Source organism: Buteo buteo, chromosome 2, assembly GCF_964188355.1.
Source record: "Buteo buteo chromosome 2, bButBut1.hap1.1, whole genome shotgun sequence".
Classification (NCBI taxonomy): domain Eukaryota; kingdom Metazoa; phylum Chordata; class Aves; order Accipitriformes; family Accipitridae; genus Buteo; species Buteo buteo.
Window position 1 is genome coordinate 11,618,097 of NC_134172.1, and position 20,959 is coordinate 11,639,055.

The window sequence follows — 20,959 nt, forward strand, 5'->3', positions numbered from 1 at the left end:
GAAGTCTCAGCTGTCTACAAGGTAGGTGTTTAAATTGAACATCCAGACAACAGAATTTCATCTTTCTGTAAACACCAGGTGGTTTGTTTTGCTTTTATCTTTCAGCATATTTTTTCCACTCTGGACCATCCGCCATTCTCCAGCTCCTTTGAGGTACACATATTCTCTTCATGCTGTAGTTCTGTTGCATGTCCACTTCTTCATATCATAAAACATCTTTTCTGTGAGTCCTTACCTTATGTCATTTCACACTCTGCTTTCTTTTTAAACGCTGTATAATTCACTCTGATGAAGATGATAAGAAGTTCTCTCAGAATGATTTTCAGCAGGCACAGATTGAAAGGCAAGCCCAAGCATCATGTGGACTCTTGAAATCTTGTGCAATCTAATAATGCCCTAATTTTTCTGACTAAAATGTTAAAAATAAAGCAAGTGTATCTGAAATGTATTAATTTGCATTGTGACTGTTTTCAGAAATGGACACATAACCATAGTAAATTATGCCCAAAGTTAATTACACAATCATCATAGTGAACTGGAATTTTATTATGCTACTTCAGTAATTCTAATGAGTTCCACACAGGAAAAGCCCCATGAAACATTCTCAAATGGTATTCTTTTGCAAATAATTCATGTTCAATATATATTTCAGTAGGCTACCAATTAAAGAAAGATATACACAGCCATAGATTTTTATAGCTGCAATAATATCAGAGTCTCAATTGCAGGGCTATCTATTTACACGCAGAAATCAAATCTGCAATTCATTGAAAAGTGTAATTAGATTTTTGCTTCCCCCAGGCTCATAAACAGGAAAGATGTTAAAGAAAGAAAGAACAACATAAAAACAAAAGCCACCGCTCATTTAATAGGAGGCAGATAAATTTTGAAGGCAACAAATTTTAATGGCCTTGGCATCTGTTTAACATTTCTCCTACAGCGCAATTTCTTTTCATTAAAACAGAATTCTTGCCTATCTGTAACTAGCAGTAAAGAATAATGGCTGTGTGCACTGCACAATGCTGAACTGATCTATAATTCATGCTTCAAAGTTTACTTACTATAATAGAAATTAAAATTGGTATTCGTATAACCCACCAGGGACCACCATGCTCATTTGTATCCCAGCAACTATTAAAAAAAAAAGAGGGAAAATGATGTTGACATTAATATCATCTGGCAAGCAAGACCTATGAGGAGAAGTATTTCTTATATACAAGTCAAAGCACACTAAAATAATACCTCAAATTCTAGCCTCGAATTTGGCATTCAATCTTTTTCTGCTTTTAATTTTACTTCCCTAGTTCTAATATGCATATTCAAATCAGCTAAAACATCAGGCACACTAGACTGTACCATTAGACATCATGGAGGACATTGGCCTTTAGGGAAACCAAGCTTAGTTTCACTTTGTGTAAGGACACTTTTCCAATAAGCGCTTAGCTTTTCCAATAAGCACCAGCCTCTGGGTAGCAGGAAGATCTAAAGCAACTGACAGATACGATTGAAATGACATAATTCCTTGTGGGATATTTAGGTTATACATGGGCTAGAACTGGTTTAGGAAAATGGGAAACTGAACCTGAAACTTGTCTGAAAAACTGAAAATTTGGTTTTACTGTGGGCTCAGCACTTTTGGTCCAAATACTCTGAGAATAAGTGCTCTGAAAGATTAATCTTAAGCAAGGGCAATACCCTTCAGAGTTCCTCTAACTGTGATCATAATGACAAAGGAAAAAGTAGTTAGCCTTCGGTTTACATGTTAGTGGTCTTGCAAAGAAAACTTAGAAATTATGTAGGACATGATTTTTCAGTTTAATTACAGAATTGATTGAAAAATATTAGTCAGGTTGGAAAAAAAGACTCTGAAAACTGTTTGTCCCACTAGCTAGGAATGCTCTACCACTCCCTGGGGTCAGCAGGAGCAGCAAGTCTGATCTTCCTACAAAATTCTTATCTCAGTTCCCCTTTCCATGCCAGGAGCCAGGTGTAGCTCTAGTTAGTAACAGTTTTACCTGACTACATGCATCTTACATATATTTACATCATATTGCTTCACTTCTGGGTATGTAACTTAGATATACCCAAAGTTATCTAGATTTCAATCTTTTGAGTTGCTAGTTAGCAAATTAGAATGCCCAGCATCTTACTGCACTGTATTGCAGCACTGAACCCAAGGACCCCCCACTGTCATTTTAAGTGTTATTTTGACTTCCAAAGCAGGCAGTGCTAAATGTGGGTCTCAAGGGGTAATGTTAGTCATAACCTATTTCCTGTCCTCTCCTGCCCTTAGAGTTTTTCAAATAAACAGTAAGCATAAACAGCATGATGAAGAGCTCCTAAACACCTGTCCCTTTATTGCCATATCTAAAATTTCAGTCCTGTGCTCATCCCCTTCAGAACAGCAAACTGCCTTTGTGTGAACACCACCATATCCAAGGCAAGGATTGTACTGGCACAGTTGGAGGCTTTAAGCTTTCTCTCCCCAACACACTTACCCAGTGTCCTCTAAGATGATCCGTGTCACTGTCCACGTAATAATGAATATGGTAGGAATTCCTGAAAAATCCCAAAGAGGTTTAGAGGATGATCACAAAAATATAAGTCCACACACACACACAAAAAAAAGTTGTTCAGCCTGCTAGTTACCAATTATTCCCCAAATATACAGCATAGAGTAAACAAACAGTTTAGTGAATGGAGGGAGAGGCCCATCTGATGAGCTATATGATGTAAGCAATGTAGGGACCGCAGGGAAGTGGGTTTATTTCTTATAAAAATGCAGCCATAATAACTAACACAAAGAACATGCCTTCATTAGTTTTTTTCCAAGCTGTCAGTGACCTACAGGGAGGGAGACAGATACATGTAATGCATTCCCCATGCACTTCCAAGGACTACAATATAAAACCAAAGTGTAAATCATTTCATAAGGAACCATTCCCACACACTGGTTTGTTCCCATTTCCCAGCAATACCTAGATGTTTTATGACCACCTATTATTGGAAGCTTTAAATTGCTCCATATAAATATCATTGTACTTTCTGGAAATGAAAGGAATTCATGTATTTAAAACCAGATGGACAATATTAGTGGGCTTTTCAAAAAGGCAAATAGTATAGCATAGCCTGTTGCTGTGCAGCTAAACTTTCTTTTTCCTCCCAAATTAGGACAGCCTGAATCATATGTTTTGCGGTGGCAGTCCTTGAACCATCCTATATCCTGAACAACCCCTGGGCGTTGTGCAGATTGGCACAGGTCAGAGCCATGCCAAGGAGCAAGCTAGCAGTTATACTTTAGCAGTTTTGTGCCTGCTCTCTCCCATGGTACAGCGGCTGTAACCTATGCTGGACCTGAACTGAGGAACTAGTGAGTCTGAGGAGTCATCCAACAGAAACAGCATGACTACCTTGGTATGAAATATTGAACCTGACTAATACATACATACAGAAAAAAGAATATTATTAGAAGATGTTGAAGTTCTTACCCCATCCAATCAGCAGGTAGATTGTGAAGTGTCTGTTGGGGGAGAATATTAGCACAAGGAGGATGTGGAGGTAAAGTCCTTCAACTAAGAGCCAGTAAAAGTTTGCCATAACACCATACTGAAAAAACACCAAAATAGCCTTGCAGCCCACCTGAAATATAAGAACAGGGATCAAAGTTGTTGCAGGAAAAATGCTGTATTATTCTGTTATTAATATATCCTACATGTCTTAACTCTGCATGTAATACTAGTAATCCAGGTCCAGTAGAACTTTTTTTTTTCAGTCAAGCAAATTGAGACATTGTAAATGTTACTGTATATAAAAAGAAAATTAATTATAAATAATTATTCAGATGGCTCTCATAGCAAATTCACTCAGAAATTTTGAAAACTTCATAGGATAAATATTGTAAAAGGTGGTGGTTATCAATAAATGCACACATTTGCAATAGTTAGTTAATGAATGGCTATTAGATTAAATGACCATCTACTAGGTGGCTAATAAATATACTAAAATCCCAGCTGGCTTCCTAACATTGTAAAAATTAACAAAGAAACTGCTTTATGAATTCTTCAAGGCTAAACAGGAGTGAAAAATAAAACTTTACATGATGAATACTCTAAGCAGACTTAGAAGAAAAAGTTGACTGGGCTTTTAAAAATTATTTTTTCCCTTTAGAAAATGCTTTAGTGTTTCTTAATTAACAAAATACATAAGCATGTGTCATAAAATGAAGTCCCAATATACTTATAGTCTGTGTGCTGCTCTTCAGAATTAATTTTCAGATGTCTGTGCTGCTGCTGTTTCACAGTGCTGGCTGCTGCTACTTTGGTACTCCCCAGCAGGAATCTGGGATGTGAGAATTGAACATAAAAATGTTTCTGCTGAGACTGAGCTGAGAAATGTGATGATATGGTGAATGTAACAGACTAAACAAAATGGACTAAATATGGCCTTACTCCATTCCCCATTTTAAATACCCTTCATACCTCCACTGTTTCTGTTAAATTTCCAAGTACACCAAATACCTAAGTAGGTAACTTACTCATTTAGAGACTGGTTCCTCTGTCTAAACATAGTTGTCTATGATGAAGTGAGATGCCCTCAGGGACCCCTGTCACCAGCTGCTAAGCCAGGAGGGCACAGACCTCCGAGAGATACTTCTTTGTATCCATCAGTCCCTTGTGGTGTCTCAGATATCTCAGCGCATCCCAAGTAACATACATGCCTATATTTATGCCTGTGTACATGCCTATCTAGACAACTAAGTAAGAGCCCAAAGGCTTGAATTCATTTCAACTAATTTTAGCTGCCTACAAGAAAGGTTTCTGGTGAAAGCTAGGCATGAACTAGCCAACGAGCTCCTTATACAGCTCATGAAGAGAGGCAGGCATGTCCAGAGAAAGTCTTAAAGCAGATGAGATAAACTGTCCAGTGAGAAAGACAGAAGTCCAGAGAAACAGCTTAATTCAGTCATCTCATTGGTAAGACTAATTTTACCTCTGGACTTTGTATCCACTGCAGACTAGCAGAATATCCATTGCAGACTAGCAATGGGCCAGAAAATTTAACATGGAGAAAATTAAACATTTCAAAATGCAAGCTGAAATTTGCTTTTATGCTTATGACTACTTACAACCAGATTAGCAGTCAAAGTCTAAAATTTTTGTAATCTCTTTTAAATTCCAATACTCTCCTGCATTATATTCTCAATTTATGTATCAGAACCTCGCATCAAAATATTTGCCCTTCCTCCTGCAGCTAATCCTATATCAGGTGTATTTCCAGCTGCTGAAGAGCAAAGGTATCTGTCAGTAAAGAGTTAGCCAAAATTATGCTCGTGTGTCATTCAGATCCAGGACCTACTTACATTGCATTTCGAATTGTGTGCTTTTAGACTTCTGTGAGTGCAGCAGAACTGTGGAACATCACACGCGTGTGACAAAAGGGGCAAACCCCACATGCTGTTACGTAAGAAAGGTAGCATCCAGGCCATGCAAGACAAAACAGCCTTGCCACGCTGGTGTCAGATCATCCCACATATAATGCAACAGAAATTACTCAACAGTCCACAAAACCGGACATGTTCAGATAGGAAAGTATGAGGCTTTGCAGCTAAGAACAACTGCAGAATAAAAGAAATTGCAGAAATCAAGTAGTATTTTGAGAGTCCATTGACTAATCTTTCAAGGACTTAAGAACTTTTGATTACCCCTGTCCGTCTGCCTACTAACTACTTTGCCTACTTTGGGTCTACTAACTCAGAGCCTATTTATCCTCATTAGAAATACCTCAGATTACAAATTCATACATACAGCTTGGTAGTCACTGCTCAGAACTTTATGCTTTGGGACAATACGGCTTCATCAACATAAAAATATCGTCCTTTCATTTTTTTTTCTCACAAGCTTAAACTGTAGTAAATTAAATTCAGAAGGTATTCAGCAATATTTGTAGTGTTCTTCTGCAGCACTTTTGACTGAAACAACAGAAGCAGAGAATGGGGAATACCATACAGTGGTCAGTCTTTTAACAGCAAGACTTGAGATTTTTTTAACTCCTGTGCATGAAAATTCAGGAAGCATACCAGCTTGCCAAGAATGCAGATGACACTTCTGTCATAGCCAGAAAGTACAGAGGAGTTAATAAAGACAACTCCTGCAAATATTTAATTCCCTGCCTCATTTCTCTCCCTCCATTGATACCTGTCCAATTCCTGGACCCGTGATAAAGCTGCTGGAACATTTCCAGATGATCTGCCTTTAATCGTTCCCACCTGATGGCACTCCTGTTTGTCTTAAACTCTCTCAGCTGATTAATGCTGTGGCCATATTTATTCTGAGCGATAGCTGGTCATGATTTGTTTTGCCAGATGACATGTTGTGCCTTCATGGACATGCAAAACAACATTAACTTCTCTTATTTGTGCTGCAACCTTTTTTCTCTGGCTACTTCTAATAGACCATTTTGCTAGTCATGATATTCTCTACCTGTCTACGCTGACAGTTTGGTATTCCTAAATATTTAAAAGGATGAGGGAGGAATATTCAGTGACACAATAGTATTATACCAGCTAGCAAATGAGATTTATTACCCATGAGGTTTGATCCTCCGGACAGTGAGCTGTGTTGGAGCTGGAATAGAGAATATCATCCTTGACTAAAACAGAGATTGCTCTTAGAATGAAAGAGAGGAACAGGTTCAGATGGATGTAGTTCCGAGTACAATGAAGTTTTCTAAGAAGAGATTTAAAAACAGGCATTTTAGATTTTGAGACAGAAAGCTTTTGAACAGACTTCTATTACTCTATGGGCATTTCTTAGTAATATGAACCTTGAGTAAGAGCCTACCCTTGCCTCCATCATATTGTCAGTGCTGCCTTACTCTTTTCATTTATCATCACCATCATACTCATCATCATCATCATTATATGCTGTCCAAAATATACAAATAAAGTATCCTTTACTCCTTTTCAGTATCACAGACCAAAAGATCCCAGTGATATTTATCCCAATTTTAACATAAGCTGACAATAAACATAGATTATTACATCCTTCTGTGTGTGCACTCATCCCAGTGTTTTTCTTGCAAATAAAACTTTGATTATCCTGGATATATGTCAGACATGGTCTCACCTATTATTTTCTGCTTTAATTTTTTATTTAACTCCTGCATTTTGCTATGTAGTGGCTTTTCATCCTATGTGAGTGTATGCAGGAACCATTAAAAAATGCATTCAAAACATTAGATTGCCTATCCTCTCTATCCAGTGAAACACAAAACTTCTCTTCTTTAGTCCAGCAGTCATGTGAAAGCCTGACAAACAAATGACAAATTGAATATTTCAAGTAAGTGAATGAGTGCTCAGGGGAAGCAAGTTATAAGTTGAGGGTTTTTCACTTAATAGACATTCCCTTCAAGATCTTCCCATTTAACAAAAAGTTTTTATAGCAAATCCTCAGAAACCAACTGCTAAAGGTTTTTTTGGTCAAAACCAGCACCTTGAACTGCACCTGGAAATAAGCCAGAAGCCAGGGCATTTTAGCAAATGCAAGCAATGAAAGAATGAAGATGCAATAGGATGTTACAGTAGTGTGCAGTGGCAGCTTCCAAGTAGTCTTCACATTTTGATTTTTACCGAAGAACACTAAATAATCCATTCTGAAACTATTAAAGCAAGGATAGTTACAGTGTGTGTAGGGAAATAAATAACAGATCCACCTTGCTAGCCCCCAGTTTGGCAAAGGATGTAGTATCAGGCTGAACTTAAAGCAGTTGTCAAAAATGCAGTGATTTCTGTGGCTATGAATGTCCTTTGCTGAAACAGGTTCTGAGAAAAACTTAAATACCACTCTTACGTTGGACTGCATTGCGTATTCCTATGGAATTCAGAGATACATGCAAGCTGCAAATGGGAGGAAAAGATTTTTCTTGAGTAACTAATTTAGATGATTAATTCTTCATCCCATTTAGTAGCTGAAATAATAAATGTTGGATATATACAAGGCTGTCAAACCAACATTCTGGAGGTAGTGGGCAAGAAAGTATTTTTATTTGAGATATGTATGATGGTTCAGAATAACAAAGAAATGCTGTTCTTTAACAATGAAACAAAAGCTATCATGCTTATTCCTTTGATATGACTCATGATACAAAACTACCATATGAGGAACATTTACAGACAGAACACACCTTAGAGAAATGATGGAGATTCACATTTTTCTCCTTTGTAAGAAACACATGTCAGAGGAACAGACATGTTTTGGGAAGGTTTTGTTATACAGGAGTAACCCCAAAGGAAGTATAGTTAAGATCTATAGTAAGATTTAGAATATCAAATACTACACAGAAATATGTTGTTCAATTTATTTTCACTCTGAGTTGGAACAAACCAACCTTTTTTAAAATATCCGAAAAATATTTTTTATTTTTAATCATTTTGATTTCTACTTTTTCAAAACTTTATGATTTATTAAAACTTAGACATTCAAAATGAAGAAATAGAAACTTGCATTCTAAGAAGGGTAAAGCAATGTCTTTTGACTAAATCAAAATTATTAGCTTTGCTGTTTATAAATTAAGTTTGCAGAAGCAAGCATGTGCCTGACAAACTGGCACCCTCCAACAGGAAAACATTGTGCCCAAAAGTTACCAATTAGCTTTAATTATAGTAAGTACACAATGTATTATGTGGAGAGTGGCACCATAGTAACTTGAAAAATGCTGTCAGCTTAGTCTGGCAAGGTATTTACAGATATTCATGTTTTATGTTTTTGTTTTGAGATTAAAAGATTAGCCAAATATAAAATCCTTTCCTTTTACAATGCTTCTAAATGTGTCCTTTACAGATATTAATAATGGGGACCCATATAATGTTTCTGTAAAGATTAAAATCAAGTCCAGTTCTTTGGAAGAAATGCAAAACAGAATATTGCAGCTGCATGGAAACTTTCAGAAACAACTCTCCTTTCCCCACCCAACAGTTCTGCCTTTCATGTGCTTATAGCTGATATTGTGAACAACTGCAAAGCCCTGAGGCTGCATCTGTTCTGCCAGACAGTATATAACAATATATAATGGACTGCAGAAGTCAAGTCATAATACTTAAAAAACAATTTCCACTTCCTTGTCATGAACACATTACCTACAATTAAATTAAACTCCATGTTATTCCATGCTTTCTTTCATTAAAAGTACTGCACATATTCAGGATTAAATGCAGTATAATTTGAAGCTTACAGATACAAATCCAGCAATCCACAATTTTAATAATCTCTCATGTTACTAGTATCCAGAGTTCAATTCCTAATCCTGCTGGATGAAGTCAGGATTTTGACAACCCTACTGCGTTAGTAACTTCTGATTTTTAACTCACTACTTAACTACTAAATCTCCTTTAGTTTCACTTAGAAGAGTTGTTCTTTGCTCTCCTTTTTAAACACAGCAAGGTGAATGTTTGCTGGTTACATTCAAAGGTGAGTGTGTTTCAGGGGTGAGTGACTGATCTTTATAAACAGTATATTGACATTCTCTATAAAGAACCCCGGGACCTTTCAGGGCAAACTATGTTTCTTCGACAGCAGGTGTTACCAGCTGAGTAGCAAAAAGCTAAAACTTACAGAAACATTCTTATTTTCCAAACTCTCCTTAAAAATGACCATAATGTATGGGATGCCCCACAACATGTCTGAGAGATGAACAGACATACACACACAGCCATTTGCATTCACTTCTATTATTGGTAATTTACAATTGCTTCAACCGCAGCCTTCTGTAAAAACTGGCTGCTTGCTATGTGTTTGGGAAACTATATATTGAACAGGGTATTTTTACAACTTATTTGGGTTCCTAATTCAACTCACTAGGTTAGGAGGCCCCTACGGTCCCTATAGATAACAGAAGAACAGGCTTCTTTGGGGGGAGACTTAGAAGACCTTATGTTCCCCCTGAAAAAGAGCCTGGGTCTTCCCACTGACTCAACAGAGAGATTGGGGAATTCTCAACTTGGATATTTAAATTGAAGGTTTTGAGTACATCTCTGAAATTCTTTATCTGTTTGTTGTAACTGACTTCTGGTGATGGACAACATTCAGATGTGTATAACACACTGTCTTAAATGTGTTACTAGGTTTTAGCAGTTTTGAAAATGCACAATCTGCCTGTAGCATTTGCTGGTAGAAAGAAGATAACCATGAGTGACTTGATTCATTTTTTTCAAAGATATTCCAAAATATTATTATGGAAGATGTGTCTGCTCTGAATAGTCTCTGAATATTTAAATATTCAGAAAATTTGATGGCAGACTACAAGGCTTAAGAACTCGCCATAGGAATAGTTCATCAGAGGAATGAGGCTCCGACAAACAACATGCTGTCCTCTACAAATTACATGTACTTCTTTTCTATCAAATCTGAGAGATGCATTTTCTTGTTTTTCTTGGTGCAGAGTGGAACAGAAAAGTTGTGTGAAGTTTATGATGGAGAATATAAAGGCTATTCTATTAGACAGGAAGAAGTGAACTATAAAGGCATGAAGGTGGAGAGACTGAGAAAAGCTATGATACTGATAATACCATTTTGCAATTTCTTTTACCAGTTGGAGATTGCTTTCAGTCTCAGATAACTCCCAGAAATTAGGCAAAAACAACAGACCGTACTGCCTTTCCTAACACTGCCTAACAAAAACATTGCACACCCAGCACTACCCTTCAGCATAATTATCCATACCTTTACAACCCCACTTGGAGAAATTAATGATTACCTTCAATTATAGTACCCCTGGAGACCACTCAGAAGCTTCTGCAAAATATGGGTGCCCACTTGTCCAGTGTTGAGACCAGCATCCTACTAATTTTCAAGAGCAATTCAAGGTGATTTAAACAATCAAATAGAAGATGCTTTATATAATCCATTCCTAAATGACTATTCTTTCTTACACGGGCTGTAATGTCTGCAAATTCATAAAGTGCTTTGAAATTTTTTAATATGACTGGTGCTAGCAAAAATGAAGTTAGCATTACATTATTATCAGCTGTTTAATTGAGAAAAGTGTAAAACCAATGCATTTTCTAAGTATCTGAGCAATCAGACAACAGTTAAAATCATCTTATCATTACTCATATTTACTTATGAAAAATACATACCTGAAAAGGCAAAGAATTATACTTCCTGTAGTAAGAGCAATGAGAGATACGCTGTGTCCAAGGGTATAAACTGCCTTCACCATTACATAGAAGTTGACCTGCACAGAACAATATATATGCAGAAACCACTTACTGATATGTAAAATTGACTATGAAATGATAAATTTTTCCATTAAATAGCTCTGAAGGCTAAATAAATAGCATTATTTTCACTCTTTGCTCTACAGTATGTGATAAGAATGTTGTATCTTTATTACAACATATTTTTGCAATGCAACATCTCAAGCCAATTGACCTCAGTAGAAAATTCAGCCTCAGGAACTCAAAACTTAAACACACAAGCTGGTACAATTTCAGCTGATTATCCCATGTCAATGAGGTCAAAGAAAGTATCAGATTCATGAACTTCCATAAACACAATCAAACCGTGAAGAATGGGCCACAGTTTGAAAGAATGGATTATCTCTGAAAGATAGAATCTCTCTCAGTCCTTCTGCTCTAGTGTACTTTGCAATGCATTTATATATGAGTTTAATTTTAAATACATGTTTAACTCTCATTAATTTCCTAATGTACATGTTCAAATACTTTATTAAATTGTGACCCAAACAACGCCTTCTTTCTTTAGTAAAGTTATTTGCTATAACTTGGAGAGGAAATTTTTCAACACAGGAAAAGCAGACTGGAGTGCACAGTCCACTGATTGACTGCAGTTATCTGTGAATTTACCAGCTACATATTACATTAAATCCTATTCTGAATGACAACATCAAGAAAAATAATGCTAAATATTCTCAGAATTAAGCTACTGCTTCATTTATGCCTACAACAAAGTCATTAGACTGACATAATTTTCCACTCAAGCTAGATAAAATATTAAAACTGTAAAGTTTTTTACTATTTTATGAAATTAAAGTTTTTAATAGCACTGTAGAATGTGCTATGTGTAACATAGAATTTCAATATTTAGTGCACATGATTATATCACTCACCTTCTCAAATGATGTTTGTAAAAAGTAGCAAGGAAGCAATACTTTTAAATAAACTAAGATAGCAAAAGGAAAAGCAAATCACTTAATATATTTCTTTTTATAGCATTTAAAAGGCCAAGTAAAGAAGTAACTTTAGCAATCCTGATTCATGATTACATTAGCTGGACATTCACTTAACATGTATTATACAGATATGGAAAAGACTAAATGAAAGTGAAACGAAATGAAGAATCTTGCAACTGTACCATCGTAGATATGTTTAAAGGGGAAAAATAAGGGAAACATAACTGCCATAGATCTTAAGTGTATTCATAGCAACTGTCATGCTTTTTAGGAGCTAAAAGTGGTATACAAGGTGTCACAGGAAACAGAAATCTCTTTTTTTTAATTAGAGAAGTAAGCTGTGACGGCCTTTTTAACAACAGTCCTAACATTTTAATGTTTTGTTTGCTTTACATAATATTGATTTACTGCAGAGATAAAGAAGGAAAATATGGACTTAATAAAGTTTCCAGTGCCATTAGAATGACCATAAGAAAGTTCCTCAGTTAATATCCTGAATAAATATTGGGCTTTTTTTTTTTTTTAAATTGGTGTCCCTGGCTGGTTAAAATGGTAAAACCTAAAGTATTACTTTATTGCTCTCTATGAGGAGTCTGCTGTATATTTGCAGAGCCCCAATGCATTCCTAGGGACTCTCTGTGGGCATAAATCATAGGCTCTAGTTCACCTAGTGTTAGGTGACTACACTGCAAACATAAACATCTAAGGCAATGTAGGGTCTCTTCATAGCGCCTTCTAGGGAACACTTCTTGTATCTATGTAAGCAGTCAATATGGACTTCACTGAATATATTTCTACAGACAATGAAGAGGCCCCACAGTGACTAATTCAAGTGTAGCTACCCAGAGTGTACAAAGGCTTGCCCTTGGGATGCCCCCAAAAGATCCTGGTTTTCCACATGAATCCAGTGTTTGCTAAATAGGACTCCAAGTAGTCCAGTGTTTCTTGAACAATGTTTCTAAAATTGTTTTCAAATACAATTCTAAAAATATTTTTTTCAAAATTAACATAATTTCACATGAAATCAGTTCTGAAGAACTGCCCTTCAATTCCCTGCTAGAATGGCAGAATTATACTCTCCAGTTTGGCTCATTTTTGGACCGCTCTAAAAACTATGCCTACAGACAAGCACTACGCTTCTTTAATTTGGCTTCTGTCATAGCAAAAGGAACATCAGCCCGTCTCCAGGCAATTTTCTGGGAATAGAGTGATAAACAGTTTCTCAGCAGCAATTACAACAGCCCATGGCATCAGAAACACTGCAAATACTTTGGGGACCCTCCTTCATTCATTCAACCTGACCTGCTCTGCAAAATTAAGGAAAAAGGATGCTCCAATAAATGACTTAACAATTTGGCAGCCTCATGTCCCCATCAACAGTATTCTGGAAGAAAAGGAATTTTATTTCCTGAGCTTGTGCACATCAGGAGCTGCAAATATAGTGTAAAGCTTAGAAATGATGCATAGCAGTTCTACAATATGTTCTATTTGTTATCATTTTGTTGGCATTTGCAGACCCCATTTCTACCAAGTACATTTCTACTGAGTGTACAAATAGAAGCCTGAATGGTCTCTAAATCAAAAATTCTTAACATCCACCATGTAAATATTGTAAATTTGCAGGAGATAAATGTCATTTGCAAAAGAAGTTGCAATGGCAATAAATCTGTGCTGTTTAAACACTGAGTAGCAGATTTCTTCTTCACTTTCACAGAAAAAAATGATAGGCAGAGATACCCTTTTAATAGTAATAGTGATGTTCAACATCACGTTACTGCAGAGCAGAGACAGGGGTCTCACCAGGTATCCTAAAGCCATGCACACAACACCTGGTAAGAGTGGACAAAGGGACAACTTTACACCACTCTCATCTTCTTATCCTGGGAACTACCAAGTAGCTTAACAAATCCTGACGTTTTAAAGTAACCAATGGCCTCCTGTAATTTGTATTTATTAATAGCCTTCAAAAGGAAAGCACTTAAACCAGGACTTCTGATGCAAAATGTGTCCTGGCCCTTCACAGTGCCCAGCAGAAATGACTTCCTCCCTCCTATTCAGTTTTCTCATTGTGCTAGAAAATCTTAAAATGGAGCTGTAAGGTCCCTTTCGGCTGCTGAGCAGCCAAAGTGTGCTATGAGATCTGCTCCAAAGACAGGTCTGCCTAAGGAGCAGAAATAACTCTGAGACAAGAAGTGTGCAAGATTGACACATGCCAACTCATGCATTTGCTGTTAAACAGATGACTAAACTGACCCAACTGTTTACTATACTGTAAGTAACATGGTGTTGGGGTTTAACCCCAGCCAGCAACTAAGCACCACACAGCTGCTCACTCACTCCCCCCCAACCCAGTGGGATGGGGGAGGGAATCATGAGAAAAAAGTAAAACCTGTTGAGGTAAGAACGGTTTAGTAGAACAGAAAGGAAGAAACTAATAGTGGTAATAACAATAATAAAATGACAATAATAATAATAAAAGGATTGAAATATACAAAACAAGTGATGCACAATGCAATCGCTCACCACTTGCTGACCACTGCCCAGTTAGTTCCCCACCAGCAATCTGCTGCCCCCAGCCAACTCTCCTCCAGTTTATACACTGGGCATGACATCACATGTTATGGAATACCCCTTTGGCCAGTTTGGGTCAGCTGCCCTGGCTGTGTCCTCTCCCAACTTCTTGTGCCCCTCCAGCCTTCTTGCTGGCTGGGCATGAGAAGCTGAAAAATCCTTGACTTAGTATAAACACTGCTTAGCAACAACTGAAAACATCAGTGTGTTATCAAGATTATTCTCATACTAAATCCAAAACATAACACTATACAAGCTGCTAGAAAGAAAATTAACTCTATCCCAGCGAAAACCAGGGCACATGGTCTTTATACTCCAGACTTAAGATTAGTTCCCTCTGGCTGGACATTAAACTTCTTCCCATCACCTCCTTGCTTCATTCAAAAACGCTCTTGTGCTGACTCTCTCACTGCTGATATTTGGGCTAGGCCTTTGTCCTGGTTTTGGCTGGGATAGAGTTACTTTTATTCCCAGCAGCTCGTAGGGTGCTGGTTTGGACAGTGTTAATAATACAGGGATGTTGTAGCTACTGCTGAGCAGTGCTTACCCAGAGCCAAGGCCTCTTCTGCTTCTCACGCCACCCCACCAGCGAGGAGGCTGGGGGGGCACAAGGAGTTGGAAGGGGACACAGCTGGGACAGCTGACCCCAACTGACCAAAGGGATACCCCAGACCATATGACATCATGCTCAGTATATAAAGCTGGGGGAAGAAGGAGGAAGTGGGGGGGACGTTGAGAGTGATGGCATTTTTCTTCCCAAGTCACCATTAGGCATGATGGAGCCCTGCTGTCCTGGAGATGGCTGAACACCTGCCTGCCCATGGGAAGTGGGGAATGAATTCCTTGGTTTGCTTTGCTTGTGGGCGCAGCTTTTGCTTTACCTATTAAACTGTCTTTATCTGAACCCAGAGTTTTCTCACTTTTGCCCTTCCGATTCCCTCCCCCATCCCACTGTGGGGGAGTGAGTAAGCATCTGTGTGGGGCTGAGCTGCCTGTCAGGGTTAACCCACAACAGCCTTGAACCCTTTTCTGGCAGATCTTTTAAAGAACTCTGCACACACAGGACACACAGGAATTATAAGGAAGCTGACAGTACTAGAAACATTGTTATTTTGATGCAGGGATCCTTAAAAATATTTGAATGAATAAAATAAATTTAGCTTACAATAAAGATATTAAAAATTTTGATTATACAATTCTGTTGCTAGTGACTACTTATCCCGTATTTACATGAGAGAGCAAAGAGTCCGGCAACTACAAGAAGCAATTGCAACTTGCACTTTTCCTTGCAACAATAGAAAGTAGGTATTCTTGAACATGTTTGACATTTTTGAGAACTCATCACTCAAGTCCTTGGCTTCTACCTGACACTGAAGATAACTTTAGTTTTAGATTGGATATTAGGAATAATTTCTTTACTGAAAGAGTTGTCAGGCATTGGAACAGGCTGCCCAGGGAAGTGGTGGTGTCGCCATCCCTGGAGGTGTTTAAAAAATGCGTAGACAAGGCACTTCAGGACGTGGTTTATTGGGCATGGTTGACAGTTGGACTCGACAATCTTAAAGGTCTTATCCAACCTAAACGATTCTATGATTCTCAAAAATGAGTCATAACATCCTTTACTATTAATTCACCCAAAGGTTTTTTGCATCTACTGCAGGGAGGGGATTTCAAAGACTGTACTATGGGTATATGTCCTTATTGTTCTAAGTGACTAATCCAAGCTGTACAACATACACAAACGCAAACATACTACATGTCTTACTATCATATATAATTCAGTTAAGCTGTATCAGCACCTTTGCATTTAATGTCTTAAATGTCTTAAATCACAGTCAGTCAACAGTGTGCATTCTGCTCGTCAGTATAGAATACCTCAACTCATTGATACTCATTGCCTCTTTTCAAATACGTAAAGGAAAACCAAATAGAGAATCAGATATCACCTTTTGGTTAACATAAGTTCCACTGAAATAATGCACAAACTGTACCTACTTGCCTAAATGTAGTCATATAGTGCTACTTGAGATGCCCTGGGGTATCTAAGACATCTGCATGGCAGATGTGACAAAGGACTCTTTGCTAGAATGGCAGTGGCAAGTCAAATGGCACTAGATACCTATGTTTAGGCAATCACATCAAGCCCTGTTTCCACACACTAGTGATTAGACACCTACATCTCAAGTAAATATCTAACTTCAGGAATTTTGACTTGCAAGTTGAATTTCAGCCTTCCGGGTTTTAAAATATGTGGTAAGTATGTGAATGTAAACAACTCGGAAGAATTTGGTGTGGTTGACTGTGTTGGCACAGACATGACGGAGAGACCCTATAAATCTCTTCCAGCACCTGCTCTGATGTTCTGAACACAGCCAAGTCAGTGCCCACCAGATAAAAAAACCTGAAGGATAAGGTGAAAGGTTTCACATTTGGCTTCTACTCTGAATGGCTAAGAACAAATCCCTTGTCTTCTGATGCAATTATTTGCAATTCAACAAGTTTGCTGCTTATAAAACAGTCACCACTTGTGTTATCATATAATTTTTTCACCTATGTATTGTATTTTTATGATGTTAATAATCCTTAAAAGGGCCCAAGCATACCAGATCTAAAGAGAGATTGTAAATTCTCCTTAATTTTTGTCTTGCCTTGGAAGTTTTGTTTAGGAAATACGTAAATTGTTTGGTGCCAAGTAAATCAAATTTATATCTGTTTATGTTTAGTCTGCATTGCCTTTGCTCACTTTTTCCGTATTTTTGCCCATCTTCATTTCAGAATGAATTGCACTCCTCCTTCTTTCTTTTCCTCCCCTCATTCCTGTCCTAGACAGAGCACCTATTATACTTTCATAAATTAGGAACACAGAATCAACCAATTTACAGATTCTAACAATCCACAGTCACTATAGTCTTTAGATGGCATGCACTAAGATGTTTATAGGAACAATTCTGGACCAGAAGTCATTACTGGGAAATTGCAGTCAGACCAATGTTCCCATGGGAAAGCCTTGATTCTGCTTATACGTTCTGCATTGCTTCATGTCAAGAACAATTTGAACTCAATATATCTTTTACTTCCCCTTTTCTTGGAATCCATTACACTGATTAACAACACTGAAATTTATCTGATTTATGTAATTCAAATGAGTATTTTTTCCTTTTTTTGTGGGATAATTTTTTTGGAGATCTCTACAAAGTTGATTTTAGGATAAGCAATTTTGCCTTCCTGTAAATGCCTTCTAGGCCCAGGAGTGCAGAGTTCCTGTTTAATTCCTTAAAACAAGTTAGAATAAAGTGTAGGACAGTACAGTAAAGAAACAGACTCACTAATAGCCACTGAATTTTGCAAGGATGAGTCCATCTGAGCTAGGTATCAAGATTCTCTTTATAACCAATGAATAGAAGTAGCAGAATACTATTCATGTCATCCTAAGACAGGCATCTAAAATAATGGAATTTCTGATGCAAGCCTGTTTTCTCAGTAATAATATAATGAAGAAAAAATGTAATATATTCTTTTAAAACCTTTCAAATAACTACTGGTGACTAGGTGAAATGAATAAGGTAAGACTCATTTAGCTTAATACATGTTAACAGTGTGATATCATCTTTCTAAAAGGTAGGCAACTCAACAGATCATTGTCCCCTGAGAGAGGGGGAGTCAATGGAAGAGAACAGACCCTTCTATACTATGATTCATGTGCTTCACTGCGCTTGTAGCAATTCAAAGAAATTAGGATGATATGATTTCCATCCAGGCTTCAAAGACCTGATCTCCTTTGACTGTAGAGAAGGTATAGGCTGGTTGGATTAAATGCAGATGAGCACATCATGCAATCTAGTCAGATGAAATTCATTTGAGTTGTAATTCTAGTCACACAAAGTACATATTTTTTGCTTACTGTTCAAAAATCTCAGTTTTGTGATGTGTCTGTACATTAGCAGCCGTCATATTATTAGTGGTAACTGCACACGGTCCTAGTGATACCAGTGTGTAACATAATGAGCATGTACCTCAAAGTTACTAAAGACTAATGAAAAAGAACCCAGTAGTGTTTGATACAGAGAAGTTACAGTGAAGTGAGGGAGGAGGCATTTCTGAAGGGAAATTTACTGAAAAGGTCAGGTGTCAGAAGCTACTGATTAAGCTATGCTTTAAATCTGTTTTCCCATGGAAATATATAAAAATTCTGGATTTTCATGTTCTGTTGCACCATTCTCACAACAGACAGGGGCTTTAATATATATGTACAGCTATGTATGCATGCAGATGATGTGTACTTTATAAGTCAGTTAGAAATTAAGGTAATTCAAGTAAACCTAATTTAAATAAAATGAAATACAATGTTTGTTAATTCAGATTACTTCAAAACCACATATTTAAACTGATTAAAATTTTTGGGTGGCCAGAGTTTGAGACTTAGTCTTTTTAATTCATTTCTTCTGTTGTAATTTACATTTGTACAAAGCAAAACACTGGTTAAAAGAAGCTGTCATTCTCACTGGATCTAAAACAAGCACAGAGCACATCATGAGCACAGCTCCAATTCTAGCTGCAGTAAACTGCAGATGTTATTTTTGTTCAAAATATCCTGTGCGTTTCTCCTAAAGGATATCTTGCAGAAGACAAGACTTCAGAATGATTTTATAGTATGTTAAAGAAAACCAAGACGTCCATTTCAAATTTGTTGATTCTTAATAGCACCCCTACCTTGCAGTTGTTTAAGGAAAAGTTTTGATAAAACATTGAGAGTTAAAAGCCCTTCTCTAATACATTTCTTATGTTATAATCAATGTCTTAGAGCTATGTCTTCTCTTAATACCTCACCACATAACTTGTCTTTTTTTGACTTGTGCCCTCTATTTCATGAGATGTGAATCTAAACTCAAATAGGTAGAGGGAAAAAGAACCATATCATTGAAAGTTATTTTTTGACTAACAGCCTCCTTCCCTATGAATAAAATACTATCTGCAGTTTTTACCAATAAAGTATACTACACAAAGTTCTTGACTGATCTGTCTGTAATAATGCCTCCACAGTGTCCTAGAGAGTTTATATCTAATTCATAACCCCTTGGTGCTCATGGTTAAGTGGACAAATTGTTCCTTTTGGGTCTGCTCTTGACTGGCCTGGCTAGATTATGATCTGACCTGTCAATTTGCAAAGGCATCAAATAAACAGACAAAAGGAATAACATATGAAAAAAAAAAAGGATGTTCTTTTAAAAAATTGTTCATAAACATTCAAAGAGAAGGACAGCAGCTTAAATGGATTTGAAGGCAGTCTCAGAATTCAACACAAATTTATCTAACAGCATTTCTGAGATTATTTTTATGTGTAAGAAGTGAATTTCCAAAGTCAGTAGTAAAAGCATCTGCTAAAGGGAATGGTGAATGGTCCAGAAATCCCCTGAAGGCAATAAAGGATTCCCACTAGAGACATCCTTTACTCCAGTTCTCTTGTGCTTCAGATATTATCAACTTGCAACTGAGATGACCTCAGTCCTTAGAAAGCATCTAATGGCCAATACTATAGCACTGGCAAGAAATACAGGAGCCATTATATTTACAATTTCCCAAGAGTCATGCCCTCTGTCTATAAAGCCATGTGTCACCTCTTGAAGCAGATGGAACTACACCAGCTGTATTCACTATGTTCGTAGCATTGAAAGTTGAAAGGTCCTTCACCTTGTCAATTTTTGAAGGCATCATAATACCCCATTATTCAAGTTGGGAGCTGGACTGTTTTCTAATAACTCCAACTGTGTACGTAGATGCATAAACTGGATTAAACAGCATAAACATACTGAAATTGATGCCATCTATAAAAAACAAAACTTGTATGGCAGGTGTTGATATTACAAAATCGAAAATACTACTTTAAATATTTTTCAGCCATTAGACTACATAATAAGAGAGTGTTTTGTACTTTGGCATAAAGAAAGTAGTTGTGGTTCAAACAGCATTGGGTTGGCTGAAACACGCCCAACAAAAAAGTTGGATTTGTTTCATTTTTTTATCATTCCGTACCATCTTGAAAAATCTGTCTAGATTTGATTTCAGAAAAACTCCACTGACTGAATCTTTTGAAATTGGACCTGTCTTGCTTGTATCTGATTTCAGAATTCTTAAATGAAGGAAAAGAAGGTGGAATCCTACACGAACTTTCTAACCACGCCACACTGATGTAACTGTGCCTTTA

At 37.1% G+C, this 20,959-nt stretch overlaps 1 protein-coding gene across 1 annotated transcript in view; it reads right to left on the reverse strand.

Moving 5' to 3' along the window:
• The window catches only part of VIPR2 (vasoactive intestinal peptide receptor 2), a 64,424-nt gene that overhangs the window by 15,603 nt on the left and 27,862 nt on the right, over nucleotides 1-20,959 (reverse strand). Inside the window, exons 5-9 of the mRNA XM_075045545.1 lie at nucleotides 11,132-11,229; nucleotides 6,584-6,725; nucleotides 3,489-3,639; nucleotides 2,499-2,559; nucleotides 1,062-1,131 (exon numbers count right to left, since the gene is read on the reverse strand). Coding sequence (XP_074901646.1) covers nucleotides 1,062-1,131; nucleotides 2,499-2,559; nucleotides 3,489-3,639; nucleotides 6,584-6,725; nucleotides 11,132-11,229 — 522 coding nt within the window. The remainder of the gene's footprint in view (nucleotides 1-1,061; nucleotides 1,132-2,498; nucleotides 2,560-3,488; nucleotides 3,640-6,583; nucleotides 6,726-11,131; nucleotides 11,230-20,959) is intronic.